The sequence below is a fragment of the Leptonychotes weddellii genome, chromosome 5 (assembly GCF_054177405.1).
Source record: "Leptonychotes weddellii isolate Sample4059 chromosome 5, ASM5417740v2, whole genome shotgun sequence".
NCBI lineage: Eukaryota > Metazoa > Chordata > Mammalia > Carnivora > Phocidae > Leptonychotes > Leptonychotes weddellii.
The window spans coordinates 70,087,223-70,102,372 of record NC_138373.1 but is presented as its reverse complement, the minus strand read 5'-3'; the positions used below and the strand labels follow the sequence as shown (position 1 = coordinate 70,102,372).

The 15,150-nt window shown below is 40.7% G+C and overlaps 2 protein-coding genes across 6 annotated transcripts in view; both read left to right on the top strand.

The window, feature by feature from the left end:
• The window catches only part of PARP11 (poly(ADP-ribose) polymerase family member 11), a 42,037-nt gene extending 38,578 nt beyond the window's left edge, over positions 1-3,459 (top strand). For all 5 annotated transcript variants that reach the window (XM_006742413.3, XM_031038066.2, XM_031038065.2 and 2 more), the window contains one exon: positions 507-3,459. In XM_006742413.3, the coding sequence (XP_006742476.1) occupies positions 507-823 (317 nt within the window). In that variant the 3' untranslated portion in view covers positions 824-3,459. The remainder of the gene's footprint in view (positions 1-506) is intronic.
• A 253-nt stretch (positions 3,460-3,712) lies between these two features.
• Positions 3,713-15,150, top strand: part of CRACR2A (calcium release activated channel regulator 2A) — a 201,030-nt gene continuing 189,592 nt past the window's right edge. Inside the window, exon 1 of the mRNA XM_081821065.1 lies at positions 3,713-11,418. The gene's annotated coding sequence lies outside the window, so the exon portion shown is untranslated. The remainder of the gene's footprint in view (positions 11,419-15,150) is intronic.

Sequence of the window (15,150 nt, the reverse complement as noted above, 5' to 3'; positions counted from 1 at the left end):
TACCCTGTAGCAGAGAAATGTGGTTTCTTGGGTTTTGAAGTAATCTCTGCAGACCAGTCGTTCTCACTGTGCTCAGCAGAGGGCCGGTCGGTGCTGGACAAGGGCTGCGGGCTGGGGAAGGCAGTGGAGGCAAATAGAAATGAGAGCGAGGCCCATGCAGCTAGAACTCAGCTCTCACCACACTTTGGTCACAGAAACAGTTTGTCTATGTCATACATACTGGATTTCTTTGTAAGCTTCCTTTCGGAAACGGAAGTCTGGTCACTTCATTTTGGCAGGAATAGGGAAGGGTGTTGGTGGTGGGGAATGGGTTGTATAAACAATTTATCCATGGCTTTCTGTTCTCTCTCAGAGATCTACAGACGAGGAAATACCACATCTGTTTTCCTCAGACGATTCCATGTGCCCGTTCCCCTAACAATTAGAGTGTTTTGCTTGTGTTTCATATGTTCTTCAGAGTAATCCTGGCTTTTTTTTTTTTTTCTTTTTGGTCCTTTTTGTTTAAGGAACCTATTTTGCTAGAGATGCTATTTACTCCAGTCGCTTCTGCAAAGACGACATAAAACATGGAAACACATTCCAAATTCATGGCGTCAGCTTGCAACAGCGGCATCTGTTTAGAACGTATAAATCTATGTTTCTCGCTCGAGTGCTAATTGGAGATTACATAAATGGAGACTCCAAATACATGCGACCTCCTTCCAAAGATGGGAGCTATGTGAATTTATATGACAGCTGTGTGGATGATACCTGGGACCCAAAGATCTTTGTGGTGTTTGATGCCAACCAGATCTATCCTGAGTACTTAATAGACTTTTATTGATTTCACTTCCAAATCTCAGTGGTCAAGGAGGTTCTGTGCTTTTTTTGCAGGAAGATTTGCTCTCTTGTCATCTAGCCACTAAATGTTCACTATCTGATACTTTTGAAACAGATATGAAAAAAAAGTGGCCTCCATATAAAAAGACATACTGACTTTAAGGTTGGTTTTTTGTTGTTTTGTTTTTGTCCGTTGCTCGTAGTCTCGTTTGTTAAAGATTGATATGATACCATTGCCATTTTAACACAGAGGCGAAAGGTAGCACTCAAAACTGAATCAGCTGAGTCTCAATTAACATGATCATTCAGAGTCTGTAAAGTTTACGTGTGTGTTATATTTATTCATATATATATGTCCAAAAAATAAAAAACCAGACATAACTGTGTCCCTTCAGAGGAATTGATCCTTTGTAAATTGAATCCTGACATTATTATTCACCAATCAATACGTTGCCTTGTTGGTCTTCCAAAGTGGGGATTTAAAACCTCGAAGCAGGCTGAGTACCATGGGAGAAATCAGAAATAAAAATGTTATTTACAGAGCTGCCAGACCAGCCGAAGGAGAGAGTCAAGGTAGAGTGTCCTGTTTCTGATTGCCCAGGGGAGCAGGCTGCCGTCTCAGACCACTCATGTCATTCTCTTATCTCCTACATCAGAATTGACAACGTGCTGCAGACCGTAGTTAGCCCGCAGTTCACCCACCAGGGCTCTTGAATTCTCATACCATGACTCACTGCACACACTGTTTCTTGCCTCTTCAGAGTGAAACATTTATTTCTTTTCCAAAACATGTATTTTTCCCTTTGCTTTGGGGTCCCTACAATAATTACTTGTAAGATTTCTTATCTGCTCCCTATCACACACAGCTATTCAACAGCGATTCATAATACTCACATTTTTAAGTTGGATCTCCCCATTTTGAATCACTGCAGAAGGCATGGGGTGCTTGGAACAAATCTGGTTTAGTCTTTTGAGTAGTAAATCGACAATCTGCTAACACTTGAAAAGTTAGATCTAGTTCATAATCATGTGTAATGGAAGTTTGTTTACCCATTCCATCTCTTTTGCTTTATTCTATTCTAAAGAAGAATAAGTAATGTTGGAACAGCTTCCTGCCCCTAGAGGTATTCTGGCAGAGGCTAGACAACAACTTGGCAGAAATGTCATACAAGAGTTCAGGTGTCAGATGGAGGAATTGGCCATATGATGGGTGAGTGTTTCCCCACCTTTATTTTCCATGATTCTACCTGGAAAAAAAAAAAAAGAACACCTGTGTCAAGCCTTGCCAGAAAACCTTTCCTAACTCAGTCTAATACTGAATTCTCTCTCCATTATTCTCATTCAGTTTTGACTGAGAAATTGTGAACATAATGTAACTTTTCAGGGAAGAGCCAGTAAATGTCCATGCCTGTGTTGTTCATTTCAATCATTTGCACTGGGAAAGCATCTAGAAATCATAAAAATGAAGAGTATGGACCAAGATTAGGCATGGTAATTCTTCAACTGCCATATATCCCCAGATTTTTATTGTAGCCCAGAATACATGTAACTGTACAGTTGAAAGTAAGTAGTACACAGGAAACTGTTATGTACAATACTTTGAAACCAAGCAGCAACAAAGATTTCCTGACTCAGATGTGCACACTAACATCCGTCTACATGAAATGCTGTGAATATTTAGGAAGAGCCCATTTTAGAAACATGCAGAGATTACCATGGAAATAATTGGAAGAAAAGTCACCAGGCTACCTTGTGAGAGGTAGCAAACTATTGCTCTAGTTTCATTCACAAAAGAACAATGTTAGAGACATTAGGAACTCAGATTTTGAAAATCTTTTTATTCTATTTATTTGTTATTTACACACCAAAAAAATGTTACAGTAATCCCCACTTCAACATGGCTGTCCTTTTTTTTCAGTTTAACACAGTTGCCCTTCCCATCACTGGAATGGAGTAACTGTCATAGCATTTGGGAGTTATTCTTGTAGATGTGCAGATCTTATCTCAAGGTGTGACTAAGAGCCCAGAGTTGAGGTTTGCAAGGCAGTCAGTATGAACTCTGAACTTAACTAGTTGGCTCAGATGTAGTAAATAGAGTGCATTGCAATAGACATTTTAAGAAAGAATTCTGTTGTTCTTGTCTGACAATGTACTGCCAATTCCCCTTTTATAAGGAAGAACTAATTTTGATAAATTTTTCAGTGTGATAGTGTAGCATTAATTGATATTAAAATTCTGTTCGTTTTGGTCAATAGATTGGGTTAAGAAATCCTAATTAATATGTAATAGACTAGACGCAACCATCTGTCCCCTTTTCCTCTTGTCCTCACATAGTATGCGTGGGGAGAGTAAAGAGAACCTATTCCAGATTAAGGAATAAATGATTTTTAAAATTCTACATTGAACAAATTCTAGCTGATAGTGACTTTTGTTTTTCACTTTGATGTCAGCCTCAGGGTAAAAAAAAATGTGTTTATAAGAAACAGTTTCATAAATCTTGCAGCTATGAACAGGAAGGTTTTTATATTAGTGCAACTTTCATTTCTAGACTGTTATGGTGATGATAAAGCATTTGGAGCCATTTTTGATATGTGACTATATTGTTTTTACATGTGGTGATTAAAGCTTTCCGTAGCAGGGCTTGGTTGTCTGTGTATGCCATATATTTGTTTCTGTGATTTCTGCGTCTCATCTCCACCTTGCATTACTTAAGCCTGCATTTGCAGCTCAAACTTAATGGGCCCTCAAGAAGTCTGTTACCTCTAACTCTTATATAACCTACTTACAGATGGGGGGAAGTCTCTTGTTCTTGGTTTAAGTCATCGTGAGCAACAGCTAATCAAATGATCCATGGGAAAATCATTTACTCTGCTATTGAAACTTCCAAAACAGTTCAAGGCCAAGCGCCTACAGACAGTGTCCTTTACTCTCAGTGTGCTCCCCCAGCTCAGAGGAGCAGTTCTGGGGGTGTATCTACATGCACCTGAGGAGCATGCTTCCCGCAGTTCATCCAGCCTCCAGCCACTCCTAGTATGTCCACAGTAAGTTTTTGAAGCAAATTAGACATTTCATTTGATCTTTAAGCTTTTGTTGCCAAAAACGGGAGCTATCCGAAGATGTCTTAATTTTACAGGTGAGAGACATGAGAGACAAGATGGCAGAAGAGGAGACTCGTTTCATCTGGTCCCTTGAATTTTAGCTAGATATCTATCAAATCATTCTGAACACCTATGAATTCAACCTGAGATGTAAGAAAAAGAACTGATGGAATTCTACAACTAGAAAAGTGACCACTTTTTGCAAGGTAGGAGGTGCAGAGAAGTGAATCTGAGGGGATATATCGGACGATAAATGGAGGGGGGTGGGGGAAGCCTCCGTAAGCCAGCTACCAGAAAGTGATATAGCCCCGGAGTGTGAAATCAGAACCTTTAGAAATCTGCTCCAGTGAAAGACATCCCTGCCTGAAAGGTGCTCAGGTGGCGAAGTGGGGCAGAATCCTAGGTGGGACAGTATGGCCTCAGGATCCCTGGGGTCACACAAAGAACGGGGGTGCCTTAGCCAGCAGAGTTCCCAAGGATTGGGAGAGGGGAAACCAGCTATGGTCAATGAGCCCAGGAGGGGGCTCTCAATTGGTTTGCCATAAACCCCAACCGTGGCATGATCAGGCAGCCACTGTCCCTGAGGGGAACCTGCAAAGGGCAGAACTGTGGCAACCCTCCTCCTTCCCCCAGGAGGATTGGCGTGGGTGTGAACCACAGGAGTCTGCAGAGTTTGGTGCACACAAGTGAAGACTGCTTTTACCTGAGGGTTTACTGAAGAGAGGGGGCTGCGATCTTTCAGCTCCAGGGCTGGAGAGCAGGGCACCACCATTTTTATTTTCATCCTCTAAAGGGGCGCGGAAAGCCTTTAGGGAACAAAAGCCACATAGAGCAACCCAAAACAGCTTACACGGAACCCGGCCCCTTGGCAAGGGGCAGTGCAACTCCACCCAGGTGAAGATACCTAAGAATCAGCACAGCAGGCCCCTCCCCCAGAAGACCAGCTGGAACATCAGGTGAATACCAAGTTTATGGAGCACACAGAACTGCAAAACTCCAGCACTAGGGGAAAATAGTATATAGAATTTGAGATTCTTTTTCTAATGATTCTTTTATTTTTCAGTTTCAGTTTCCTTTTCTTTTTTTCCTTTTCAACTGGTTTCTTATTTTATCAACTCTTTGTTTTTAAGTCCTTTTTAAACTTTCATTTTTACATTTACATTTTATAGATATATTCTTCATTTTTGGCTTCCTTTCACTGTATTGCATTTTATTTTTGTATATGTATAAGTTTTGCTTTCTTTAAAATTTGGGATTTAGTGTCTTCTAACAAAGAGACCAAAATACACCCGAAACCAAGTGGATCACCCTATCTTGTCCACCTGGAAGATTATATTCTCTCCTTTTCCCCTTTTTTTTCTTTTTCTTTTCTCTTTTGGTTTCTGACCTCTTCAGATTTATCTAGTGTGTATTTCACTTGGGTCGTGGTTGATATTTTTTATTGTGTTCTCTCATTCATTGTTCTCTGGGAAAAATGACTAGAAGGAGGAATTCACAACAAAAGAAAGAACCAGAGGTAATACTCTCTGACACAGATCTAATCGATATGGATATAAGTAAAATATCAGAGCTGGAATTCAGAATAACAATTATAAAGTTACTAGCTGGGCTTTAAAAAAGCATAAAAGACATTAGAAAACCTCTTAGTGTAGAAATAAAGTCTAATCAGGCCAAAATTAAAAACGCTTTCACTGAGATGCAGTCTTAAATGGATGCTCTAACAGCTAGGGTAAATGAGGCAGAAGAGAGTTTCAGTGACATAGAAGACAAGATGATGGAAAGGAAGGAAGTTGAGGAAAAGAGAGAAAAAAACTAATGGACTGTGAGGGGAGGCTTTGAGAAATCAGTGATTCCATAAAGTGAAACAATATGAGAATTATTGGGGTCCCAGAGGAAGAAAAAGAGAGAGAGGGACAGAAGGTATATTTGAGCAAATCATAGCTGAGAACTTCCCTCATCTGGGGAAGGAAACAAGCATTCAAGTCCAAGAGGTAGAGAGAACCCCCTCAAAATCAATAAAAATAGATCAACACCCTGACGTATAATAGTGAAGCTTGCAAATTTCAGAGATAAAGAGAAAATTCCGAAAGCATTTCAAGATAAGAGATCCTTAACCTGCAATGGTAGAAACATTAGACTGGCAGAAGACCTATCCACAGAGACCTGGCAGGCCAGAAAGGGCTGTATGATATATTCAGGGTACTAAATGAGAAAAACATGCAGCCAAGAATACTTTATCCAGCAAGGCTGTCATTCAGAATGGAAGGAGAGATAAAGAGCTTCCAGGACAAACAGAAACTAAAAGAATTTGTGATCCGTAACCAGCCCTGCAAGAAATATTAAAGGGTATCTTGTAAGTGAAAAGAGAGCCCAAAAGTTACATAGACCAGAAAGAAACAGAGACAATCTACAGAAACAGGGACTTTACAGGTAATACAATGGCACTAAATTCATATCTTTCAATAGTTACTTTGAATGTAAATGAGCTAAATGCTCCAATAAAAAAGACACAGGGTATCAGATTGATAAAAAAGCAAGACCCGTCCATATGCTGTCTACAAGAGACTCATTTTAGACCTGAAGACACGTCCAGATTGAAAGTGAGGAGGTGAAGAACCATTTATCATGATAATGGACATCAAAAGAAATCTGGGGTAGCAATCATATCAGACAAATTAGATTTTAAGCCAAAGACTGTAATAAGGAATGAAGAGGGACACTATATCATACTTAAAGGGTCTATCCAACAAGAAGCTCTAACAGTTTTAAATATTTATGCTCCTAGTTTGGGAGCAGCCAATTATGTAAACCAGTTAATAACAAAATTAAAGAAATACGTTGATAATACAATAATAGTAGGGGACTTCAACACCCCACTCATAGCAATGGACAGATCTAAGCAGAAGATCAACAAGGAAACAAGGGCTTTGAAAGACACACTGGACCAGATGGACTTCACAGACATATTCAGAACATTCCATCCCAAAGCAACAGAATACACATTCTTCTCTAGTGCCCATGGAACATTCTCCAGAATAGATCACATCCTAGGTCACAAATCAGGTCTCAATCGGTACCAAAAGATTGGGATTATTCCCTGCATATTCTCAGACCACAATGCTTTGAAATTGAGCTCAATCACAAGAGGAAATTTGCAAGGAACTCAAACACTTGGAGATTAAAGAGCATCCTACTAACGAATGAATGGGTCAACCAGGAAATTAAAGAAGAATTTAAAAGATTCATGGAAACAAAGTGAACACACCTGTTCAAAACCTTTGGGATACAGAAAAGGTGGTACTAAGAGGGAAGTACATAGCAATACAAGCTTTTCTCAAAAAATTAGAAAAATCTCAAATACACAAGCTAACCTTACACCTAAAGGAGCTGGAGAAAGAACAGCAAATTAAGCCTAAACCAAGCAGGAGAAGAGAAATAATAAAGATTAGAGCAGAAATCAATGAAATAGAAACCAAAAGAACAGTAGAACAGATCAATGAAACTAGACCCTGGTCCTTTGAAAGAATAAGATCAATAAACCCATAGCTAGACTTATCAAAAAGAAAAGAGAAAGGACCCAAACTAATAAAATCATGAATGAAAGAGGAGAGATCACAACCAACACCAAGGAAATACAATTTTAAGAACATATTTTGAGCAACTATATGCCAACAAATTAGACAATCTGGAAGAAATGGATGCATTCCTGGAAACCTATAAACTGCCAAAACTGAAACAGAAAGAAATAGAAAACTGGAACAGACCCATAACCAGCAAAGAAATGGACAGTAATCAAAATCTCCCAATAAGAGTCCAGGGCTAGATGACTTCCCAGGGGAATTCTTCCAAACATTTAAGAAGAACTAATACCTATTCTTCGAAGCTGTTTCAAAAAATAGAAATGGAAGGAAAACTTCTAAAGTCGTTCTATGAGGCCAGCATTACCTTGATCCCCAAACTAGACAAGGACCCCATCAGAAAGGAGAATTACAGACCAATATTCCTGACGAACATGGATGCCAAAATTCTCACCAAGATACTAACCAATAGGATCCAACAGTACATTAAAAGGATTATTCACCACGGCCAAGTGGGATTTATTCCTGGCCTGCAAGGGTGGTTCAACATTCACAAGTCAATCAATGTGATACATTCCATTAATAAAAGAAAGGACAAGAACCATATGAACCTCTCAGTTGATGAAGAAAAAGCATTTGACAAAATACAGCATCCCTTCTTGATTAAAACTCTCCACAGTGTAGGAATAGAGGGAACATACCTCAATATCATAAAAGCCATATATGAAAAGCCCACAGTGAATATCATTCTCAATGGGGAAAAACTGAGAGCTTTTTCCCTAAGGTCAGGAACACGACAGGGATGCCCACTCTCACCACTGTTGTTCAACATAGTACTAGAAGTCCTAGCCTCAGCAATCAGACAACAAAAAGAAAGAAAAGGCATTCAAATTGGCAAAGAAGAAGTCAAACTCCCACTCTTCGCAGATGACATACTTTATGTGGAAAACCCAAAAGACTCCACCCCAAATTACTAGAACTCATACAGCAATTCAGCAACGTGGTAGGATATAAAATCAATGCACAGAAATAAGTTGCATTTCTCTACACTAACAATGAGACAGAAGAAAGAGAAATTAAGGAATCATTTCCATTTACAATTGCACCAAAAACCATAAGACACCTAGCACTAAACCTTACCAAAGAGGTAAAAGATCTGTATTCTAAAAACTACAGAATACTTATGAAAGAAATTGAGGAAGACACACAGAAAAGGAAAAACATCCCATGCTCATGGATTGGAAGAATAAATGTTAAAATGTCTGAGCTACCCAGAGCAATCTACACATTCAATGCAGTCCCCACCAAAATACCATCAACATTTTTCACAGCTGGAACAAATAATCCTAAAATTTGTATGGAACCAGAAAAGACCCGAATAGCCAGAGGAATGTTGAAAAAGAAAACCAAAGCTGGTGGCATCACAATACCAGACTTCAAGCTATATTACAAAGCTATAATCATCAAGACAGCATGGTATTGGCACAAAAACAGACACACAGAGCAATGGAACAGAATAGAGAAGCCAGAAATGGACCCTCAACTCTATGGTCAACCAATCTTCAACAAAGCAGGAAAGAATATCCAATGGATAAAGGATGGTTTCTTCAATTAATGGTGCTGGGAAAATTGGACAGCCACATGTAAAAGAATGAAACTGGACCATTTTCTTACACTATGCACAAAGATAAACTCAAAGTGGATGAAAGACCTAACTGAGACAGGAATCCATCAAAATCATAGAGAACACAGGCAGCAACCTCTTCGACCTTGGCTGCAACAACTTCTTGCTAGACATGTCTCCAAAGGCAAGGGAAACAAAAGCAAAAATGAACTATTGGGACTTCATCCAGATAAAAAGCTTCTGCACAGCAAAGGAAACAGTCAACAAAACTAATGGGAGAAGATATTTGCAAATGACATATAAGATAAAGGGCTAGTATCCAAGATCTATAAAGATCTTATCAAACTCAACACCCGAAAACCAAATAATCCAGTCAAGAAATGGGCAGAAGACGTGAACAGACATTTCTCCAAAGAAGACATACAAATGGCTAATAGACACATGAAAAAATGCTCCAACATCACTTAGTATCAGGGAAATCCAAATCAAAACCACAATGAGATACCACCTCACACCAGTCTGAATGACTAAAATTAACAAGACAGAAAACAACAAATGTTGGTGAGGATGAGGAGAAAGGGGAACCCTCTTACACTGTTGGTGGGAATGCAAGCTGGTATAGCCACTCTGTAAAACAGTATGGAGGTTCCTCAAGAAGTTAAAAATAGAGCTACCCTACAACCCAGCAATTGCACTACTGGGTATTTACCCCAAAGATACAAATGTAGTGATCCAAAGGGGCACCTGCACCCCAATGTTTTTAGCAGCAATGTCCACAATAGCCAAACGTGGAAAGAGCCCAGATGTCCATCGACAGATGAATAGATCAAGAAGATGTAGTATATATATATACAATGGAATACTCAGCCTCAGAAAGGATGTATACTTACTATTTGTATCCATGTGGATGGAACTGGAGGGTATTATGCTAAGCGAAATAAGTCAATCAGAGAAAGAATTATCGCATGGTTTCACGCATATGTGGACTATAAGAAACAGCGCAGAGGAACATAGGGGAAGGGAGGGAAAACTGAATGGGAAATCAGAGAGGGAGAAAAACCATGAGAGACTCTTAATCATGGGAAACAAACTGAGGGTTGCTGGAGGGGAAGGGGGTTATAGGGTAACTGGGTGATGGGTATTAAGGAGGGCCCATATGATGAGCACTAGGTGTTATACGCAACTGATGAATTACTGAACTCTACATCTGAAACTAATGATGTACTATATATTGGCTGATTGAATCTAAAAAAAAAAAAAAAAAAGGCTTACCTGTGGAAACAAATCAAGTTTGCTGTTCACTAAAATCGTGTCCCAGTCCGGGGTGCCTGGGTGGCTCAGTCGTTAAGCGTCTGCCTTCGGCTCGGGTCGTGATCCCGGGGTCCTGGGATCGAGCCCCGCATCGGGCTCCCTGCTCGGCGGGAAGCCTGCTTCTCCCTCTCCCACTCCCCCTGCTTGTGTTCCCTCTCTCACTGTGTCTCTCTCTGTCAAATAAAATCTTTAAAAAAAAAAAAAATCGTGTCCCAGTCTGTATAAATGTTGGCCTATTGGTAAGGCTCAGTGTGATGAAATGCAACTCTGATGGTATGAAAATGTGACGTCTTTACAAGTTCTGTTCCTAGGCCATCCCAGATTTGAGGCCGCCTGTCAGGTCACCAAGGAATAGCAGTGGGAACAGTCTGACAGCGGCCCTAGTTGTCCTGTAGCCCCACATTGTCCATTCTCCTTGGGGAAGGATGTTCTGTTTGCTTTTAAATAAACATTGTATTTTGTTTAAAATGAAGAGTCTATTTCTAGATGAAATTACGCATTCTGTACTTGTAAAAAAAGGAAAAATAAAAGGTAATGGAAAATAACAAGGAAAGGAAAGACAAACAAAGCCTTATCAAAAATTAGTTTTTATTAGAAACTGTAGCACAAGGAGGTGATTTATTTTTACCCCATTTGCACTATATGCAGGAGGAGGTTTGGTGAAAACAAGTTGCCCTGCCTCATTTCCTATTAATTAATTTTTCATGTCACTTGGGGCAACACTGATAGAAGAGATGAACATTTCAAAGAAATATGACATACACAATTATTGGGGGCTGCCTGGTTTTTGTGAGTAATACATACAGGAGACGTGAGGCCTACATATCCAGGAAGGATGTTCTAAATTCATCCATGAAAGCTTCACTTTTTTGCAGAGGTGGTTCACTTCTCATGTTCCAGAGACTGCAGGCTGGAAGGTGGTGGAGAGTTTCTGCTGTCTCTTTCCCCTGCCCCCTTCTTGTACTGAGCTGCACCTGACCCATCACAGGTAAAAAGATGTCTTGGTTATTCTTAACACTGAGACAGTAAATTCCTTGCTATTACTGAGTTAAGTCGCCGGCTGCAAGATTATGTAATCCATTTTCTCAGCTCTAATTGCTTGGCTTTCATTCTTCAGCACTGCAGGCTGAGAACTTGGCTTTCATTTGAACTTTCTCACTGTGTGGCAATGTCGCTAAGAATTTAACATTGGTTTTATTCATTTTTAAATGGCTTCTCATGAGTTTGGAACACGGGGTAATGCCAGAGACACTTGTTTTTCTGCAGCTTTTTAGCCTTGCTGTACCCTCTACCAAGAGGTTATGCAGTAAGCTGATTCTGACTCCAGCTTATGCTAACCTCACTAGGGTAAACCAGCTTAGGAGAATCACAATCCAGGATTTAATCCAAATCATTTTTGCAATATTAATTATAAATTCAGATTGTACTTCTTGGGTTTTCTTGTTCCTTTAAAAAAAAATCCCTTTTCTTGAAGGGCTCATTATGCTTTAATGTCTCCTGGCTAACGCATGGAAGCTGCAGGCGTTATAAGCTCACATTTGATTAACATTCTTAGAGAATTCAGTGTTCAAGCCTAGTTCCTCCTCTTTATTCCTTTAAGAAGGAGATCAAGCACCATCTTGGGAGTTGCTGATCTGAGTTTTATTTCTAGCTTTGATGTTTGACTTGTGTGTGTGACCTTGGATAAATCAGCAGAGGGGAAGGTTCACTTTTCAGAAGGTGAGGTTTATGAAAGACTCTTGTTAAAAGTAAAAGACCTGACAGAGTATGGTTAGATTCCTCTAGGCAGCATCTGACCTGACTGAGGATGGTTTTTGAGTTGGGGTCAAGAAAGTACAGTAGCAGGGATCGTGATACATTATGAAGCAAGAGTTTGGAATAGGAAAGGAAGGGAATTGCCCTGCTTCTCCCTGAACCTCTCCTGCCATTCCATCCCCCTTTCCTTTCAAGTTCCGCACTCAGAGGTCCTGCGGTGTGCCAGGCAGTGAACAAGTCAAGCATGGCCTCTGCTCTCATGGAACTCAAAGTCTAGCAGGGAGGAAGGGAAGACTGTAACAAGAGCGATATGCTTTCCCAAAAGGGGAGTTCAGGCCTGTGACAACAGGACCTAACCTATCCTAGAGAATTACAGAAGCCTCCCCAAGAAGTGACATTTCAATGTGGAGACCTGAAAGATGAGTGGGTGTTTATTAGGTGAAGGATTGATTTTAGTCCCCCAGCCACACCTAACGGTGTCACATCAGGCTTTCGGGAGATGAGAGGAACAAGGTGTGGGGAGGAGGCAGATTGTAGCATTTTTATCATATCATTAAAATTAAGGTGACAGAATCCAAGCTTCTTTAAGAACTAGAATGTGTTGCCCCCAACCCCGCACCTGGCCCTGGGAGTCAACCTTAAGGGAACTAGAACCAGCACTAAGGGGTACATGGAGAGAAGAGCAGAGATTGTGTAGGTCTTTGTACAACTTACTAGGAGAATCAAGATGCTTGTTAGGTAGACTTGTGTATTCTTGCCCCCGTGCCTTTGCTCATGCCTTGCTGCTTCCCCCAGAACACATACTTGCCTACCTCTCTTCTTCCTCCAAAGTCCTATCTATCTGAAGCATGGTCCCTGGAGTCAGATGACCAAGTTGAACCCTGGCTCTACCACTCACCAGCTAGCTGACCTTGGAGAGGTTTCTCAGCCTCTCTATGATTCAGTTTCCATATCGATAATTGGGGATAATAATAATGCCTACCTCATGTGATGAAATCATTCCTGTAGAGTACGTGGATAATGCCTGGCAGATAGTAAGCTTTAGTCAGTGTTAGTGGTTATTGACTTATAAGACCCTTCCTGTTTTGGGAAGTGTTCTGTAGCTAATTCAACCTCACAGATCTGGGATTCTTACGGGATTCACGGTACACTTGCAGTTAGGGCCATACTTTATTTTTTTCTTAGCATTTACTTGGTCAGTGGCCTTCAGTTAAAGACCACCAGAAGCAGTCCTGTAGTTAGTTAAACAAGTTGGGTTGTAGTGAGGGAGAACACAGACCCTGAGGAAATGTGGTGTGTCCCGGTAAGAGAGTGTTAGAAAGAACTTATCATAGGATTTGGGCTTTGCTTGGGTGATTTGGGGTGGCATCTAAGGAAGTGGGGTTTTGCCCTCAATTGGATGCTGTCAGACAACAGGGTGAGTTTTTGACTGGGTATCTCAGTAACTCTTACCTGGCTGGGAAGACTAGGCAGGGGATGAGCCGTAATTTGTAAAGCAGTAGCAATCTCTCATTTTGGCTGAAAGATGGAGATGTTTGGTATTCTGCAGGTGGACAGTGACCTTATTTTTGTGCTTAGACAAAAGTATGAAGTGGCCTTGCTTTGTCTCATTTTATTCTATTCTCCAATAACCTTGTCTGAGGTTCGAATTCTGTGAGATAGTTTAGGTTCTACAGGAGAATAACGTGACGTAGCCTGAGTGCCAGGCCAGTTTCTAAATGTCAGGGGCTGATCTTTTTGTCCTTCTCAACTTGTTAAATAACTGTTTTACTTGAGCTAGTTTTCTTCTTTCGGGGAAATTCTAAGTGGATATATTCATTCATTCGACAAAACACTCACTGAGCATCAATCTCTGCTACTCATCAGGCCCATGCTCAGCGAAGGGCACAGTGGTTAAAGCCCTGCTTTCAAGGAGTCTAGCTTGAGAGGAGATTTAAAGATTGTCTGCTTCAGTCCATCATTTTGATGGTTTTGATGGCGTAAATGACTTCTTCAACTTTCCCATAAAGAAGTACTCCAGCCTGTGTCCGGACACACTCGGTCACACTAAGCACCCGCTCCTGTGAGACAATATTAGTTTAATGCCAAACGTTAGAAAATCTTCCCTGGATCTGTAGTCCCCTCCCGGTATCTTCCACCACGTGGACCCACGTTGACCTAATATTAAAGGCACACAGAACAGGCTTTCTGTGTGTCACCTGTAGCCCCCCTACATAGTACACCGCGAGAGGTGTAACACATTCTCACATCTCAGTGCTGTACTAATTACTCATATTCTTCTCAAAAGAATATTCTCATTCAACAAAAAATTTAATGTGATCGTGTTTTCTGAACGGCTTTGCTGTTTAGGTCTGTCGTGTGGCTGGAGGACAGAGACCGCATTACTGGGCCTTCCTAGGCGGGTGGGCACCACTGAGGGTGAGAGCAACAAACACTAGGTGGCAGCACCTCCCTTCCAGACTGGCAATGCCGTCTGGTCGCTGAGTACCCATCTCTGCACTTGGGAGAGCAGGGATAAAGGGACAGACACTCCAGAAACAGTCTCGTTTCTCCCTCTGCCACCAGGCAGGACAGCCCCCACTCAGGGCCACCAGGGTATGCGTTTGTCCCATATGTGATAATTGCTGAGGAAAAGGGGGGCCCTTCCCAATAGTGACCTCTTCTAATGTTTTAGAGTCTTGCCTGTTTGAAAGTTCTATACAACCATTCATTCACGTGATATCATTTCATCTTACTTTCTTTCCTTTTCTCATATGAAATTTTATTTAGTCCAGCAAATAATTTTTGGGTACTTTCTGAGTCCATAAACACAATGACAGTTACTCTTCAAAACTTACTTCTTCAGACGTAAAATAAAAATAAAATGAAATATAAAATAGTTTCCAGTTCTCTAACTTCTCTCTGGCCTCATCCTGCTGCTCTTCGTGTACCTGTGGTACTATCTCCTGGGTATGCTCTACATCAT